Genomic DNA, 3,966 nt, shown 5'->3' on the forward strand with positions numbered 1-3,966 from the left:
CCACTTATAAAGAATTTCCCAAGTTAATTTTACTAAACAAAACCTTCCGAGTGTCTACCATTTCCTTTAGGAGTTCAGTAAACATCAACATTACATTTCAGTATAAAATCTTTAGAAACGTCTGAAGAATGTGTACACAGTTGAACTTTGAATCTTTTGGTTTGTAATCACCGAGCCCATGACATTCAAAGCCATACAAATCCTTACATTACTAACAGTGATATGCTTGAATTTCTTAGAAATTCTTAGAAAATACCCTTGGTCAAAGCATTGGAATCCAGTTAAAACTCGGAAAGGTGTGGGATTCAGAATACCCACGATTGCAGTTGGTATTGAGAATACCAACTATTGCAACAACTTTCCACACATATTCGATCTTTCGTCCGGAAAGAGTGGCAGTCAAAAAAGGAAAGAAAGAAAGAAAATGAGGCTGGAGGAGTCGGAGGTGGGTGAACAGCAAGGAAATTCTAGCTTTATTACACAAGCATGGAACCAAATTCCTTTGGAGGGGGTGGGGGTGGAAGTCTGACGACTTCAGACCAATGAGGGAACAAGAGAGCACATGGATCTGCCCCTACAGTCCTGGAGACATCTCAATCTGGGGTTAGGAAGAAAGGGGACCTCCCTTGCGGTCCAGGGGTCTCCTCCCTCCGCAGACCCGGTGCTGGGAGGCAGCAGAGGGCACACCTGCCCCGGAGTCCCAAAAGGCGGCGCCGCATCCCTGGGGCGCTGGCCTGGACCGTCTGGTGCTTCTTCGCCCATAAAGTGCACTAGGGGACGCGATTCCTGCTGTCCCTGGTTCATCCCTCCAGGCACAACCCGTCCCGGGGCTGAGAGGTCGCGCGGCGGTGGCCTGCATCTCACGCCCAGGCACTGGGAAGCGGCGGAGTCTCACCACGGGTTCCAGGTTCACTCCCAGGACTTGGCGCGCCTGGCGCCGCGCTTCTGCCAGGCTGCTCTCGACCCACACGTCGCCGACTACGCGGATGGTGGGGAAGGTGGTCAACGTCGGGGTGGCCGCCCTCCCACTCTCCTCCAGGGTGCGGCCCCTGGAGCAGGGCCCGGGTGCCGCGGGCTTACGGGGGCTGCTGTCCTCGCGGGACGGTGGCGGCGGGGGCGGCACCTTCCTCTGGCCGACCGCCACCTTGCGGGCTCCGTGGCGCCTCCGCCTGGCAGCTGGCCGGCGCGTCTGGAGGCGGGCCTCGGGGGGCTGGTGCCGGGGGTCCGGGACCAGGGCCAGGAGGGAGGAGTAGCCGAAGACGTCCTTGCTGCGCAGGATGTGGGGGGAGAACTGGTGCTTGAGGCTGCAGAGGTAGCTCCAGAGCTCCGCGTCTGAGCTCATGAACTCCGTGCTGCCGGGCAGGAATAGCTTGAAAGCGTCGATCAGCGCCTTGGTGCTGTTGGCCAGCGACAGTCGCGACGGTTGCCACCGCATGTACACCACCTTCTCCTCAGGCGCCTCCAGCGCGGCCCCTCCTGCAGCGCTAGAGGCTCCTCCCCCGGCGGCCGGGGCCAGGGCCTCCCCGGGCCGGCGCCGCCTCCTCTTCATGCTGCTCAGGATGTGAGGCCGCTAGGGGCCGCCCGCGCTTGCCAGGTCTCGCGGCCGCCGCAGGGCCCTGATGAATTTCCTACCATGAAGCCAAATCAGGCGGCAGGCTGTGAGAGTTACACCGCAGTTGCTAGGAGACCAGGCGCTTTGTGAGGTCACAATGTCTGCATATCTTATCACGGTGGGCTGCCCAAAGCTGCCTTAGGTTTGGCTGTGTTTAAGATTATGCCCTTGAGAAAGACCTGTACCTAATCTTACCTGAGAAGGCCCATAATTCTTCACGAGTTCAAGAGGGTTGTCTTAGAGGTGAATGCACGGGTGCTTCAGCCTCCATTAATTCCATCTAACATGAAATGACACTTAGCGGTGGACAGTACACACACCTTGCAATCAAACACGACTCTAAGAGGGTTTTAGCTAATTAAATGCCTTGTCATGCAACGCACTGAAAGCCAAATTGAAATAACTACTCTACCCTTTCAAAGAATACCGATATACTGTGCCTTGCTTAGGGTTCCATACGTGTGTTGCTACAGCTCACAGTTCAGGAAGCTGTTCTTCACAGCAGCAGCAAACAGTTTGCCTAGTTAGTATCCATGCTCACTTTCATGCAGCCTAGGGAAGACCGAGTCATTGTGTGCTTAAGAGCAAAGCGTCAACGAATTCTGTGTGAGTGGCCAGTAGGGCATTCAGTGCCACTAAAACCTATTCACTACCTACCAATTCATGATATTTCAGGTAAGTCATACACAAAGTAGTAAGAGACCGTATGGGATTCCAAGGGTAGAAAACGTGTTACACCGTCCGTGTAAGTGCTTTTGAAAGCAGCCAGCATAGTCCATCCATCATCACCACATACACAATTCATTCACAAAATACTACAAGGACCACCTACCATGATCAAGTGAAATACACTTCCGCATGAAAGGACGACTCCAAACTATGTGAATCACTAAGAGTGATAAGTCATGGTAACAATCAGAAGAGAAACTTGCCAAGGTCAACGTGATACATGTGACAGGCCTCTGTCTTTATTCAGCTCCTTTTCTTAAACACACAAACAAAACTTTCATCTACGCAGCTTAAGCTACTACTACCTCACGCTCATAAAGTGCTGAAAATGGAAAGCTATCCTCATATTCAGTAAGAGCAACCCCTGAATTTTTTTTTATTAAATGTAATTTATTTTCAAATTGGTTTCCACGCAACACCCAGTGTTCATCCCAACAGGTGCCCTCCTCAATGCCCGTCACCCACTTTCCCCTCTCCCCAACCCCATGTCAACCCTCAGTCTGCTTTCAGTATTGAAGAGTCTCTTATGGTTTGCCTCCCTCCCTCTCTATAACTTTTTCCCCCCATCACCTCCCCCATGGTCTTCTGCTGAGTTTCTCCGGATCCACACATGGATGAAAACATATGGTATCTGTCTTTCTCTGCCTGACTTATTTCACGTAGCATAATACCCCCCAGTTCCATCCACGTTGCCACAAATGGCCAGATTTCATTCTTTCTCATGGCCAAGTAGTATTCCATTGTATATACATAAACCACAACTTCTTTATCCACTTGTCAGTTGATGGACAGCTAGGCTCTTTCCATAGTTGGCTGTTGTTGAAAGTAGTGCTATAAACATTGGGGTACATGTGCCCCTATGTCTCAGCACTCCTGTACTCCTTGGTAAATTCCTAGCAGTGCTATTGCTGGGTCTTCGGGTAGATCAATTTTTAATGATTTGAGGAACCTCCACACTGTTTTCCAGAGCGTCTGCACCAGGTTGCATTCCCACCAACAGTGCAAGAGGGTTCCTGTTTCTCCACATCCTCAACAGCATCCATAGTCTTCTAATTTGCTCATTGTAGCCACTCTGACTGGCATGAGGTGGGATCTCAGTGTGGTTTTGATTTGGATTTCCCTGACGAGGAGTGCTGTTGAGCATCTTTTCATGTGTCTCTTGACAATCTGGATGTCTTTTTTAGAACAGTGTCTGTTCAAGTCTTCTGCCCGTTTCTTCACTGGATTATTTGTTTCCCAGGTATGGAGTTGGTGAGTTCTTTTGATAGGTTTTGGATACTCACCAATTATCCAGTATGACTTTTGCACACATCTTTTCCCATTCGGTCAGTTGCCTTTTAGTTTTGTTGATTGTTTCCTTCACTGTGGAGAAGATTTTTATTTCAATTAGGTCCCGATGGTTCATTTTTGCTTTTAGTTCCCTTGCCTCTGGAGATGTGTCAACTAAGAACTTGCTGACGCTGAGGCCAAAAACGATTTTTCCTGCTTTCTCCTCAAGGGTTTGATGGTTTCCTGTCTCACATTCATGTCCTTCATTCATTGTGAGTTTATTTTTGTGAGTGGTGTAAGAAAGTGGTCTAGTTTCATTCTTCTGCATGTTGCTGTCCACTTCTCTCAGCACCATT

The 3,966-nt window shown here is 50.0% G+C and overlaps 1 protein-coding gene across 1 annotated transcript; it reads right to left on the reverse strand.

Moving 5' to 3' along the window:
* Positions 1–445: 445 nt before the first annotated feature.
* LOC122212869 (coiled-coil domain-containing protein 71L-like) lies at positions 446–1,555 on the reverse strand. Its single transcript, XM_042926845.1, has one exon. The coding sequence runs from the start codon at positions 1,547–1,549 to the stop codon at positions 605–607; it is 945 nt and encodes a 314-aa protein (XP_042782779.1). The 5' UTR covers positions 1,550–1,555; the 3' UTR covers positions 446–604.
* Positions 1,556–3,966: the final 2,411 nt, after the last annotated feature.

The sequence above is a fragment of the Panthera leo genome (assembly GCF_018350215.1).
Source record: "Panthera leo isolate Ple1 chromosome Y unlocalized genomic scaffold, P.leo_Ple1_pat1.1 chrY_random_Un_scaffold_82, whole genome shotgun sequence".
Taxonomy (NCBI): Eukaryota; Metazoa; Chordata; class Mammalia; order Carnivora; family Felidae; genus Panthera; species Panthera leo.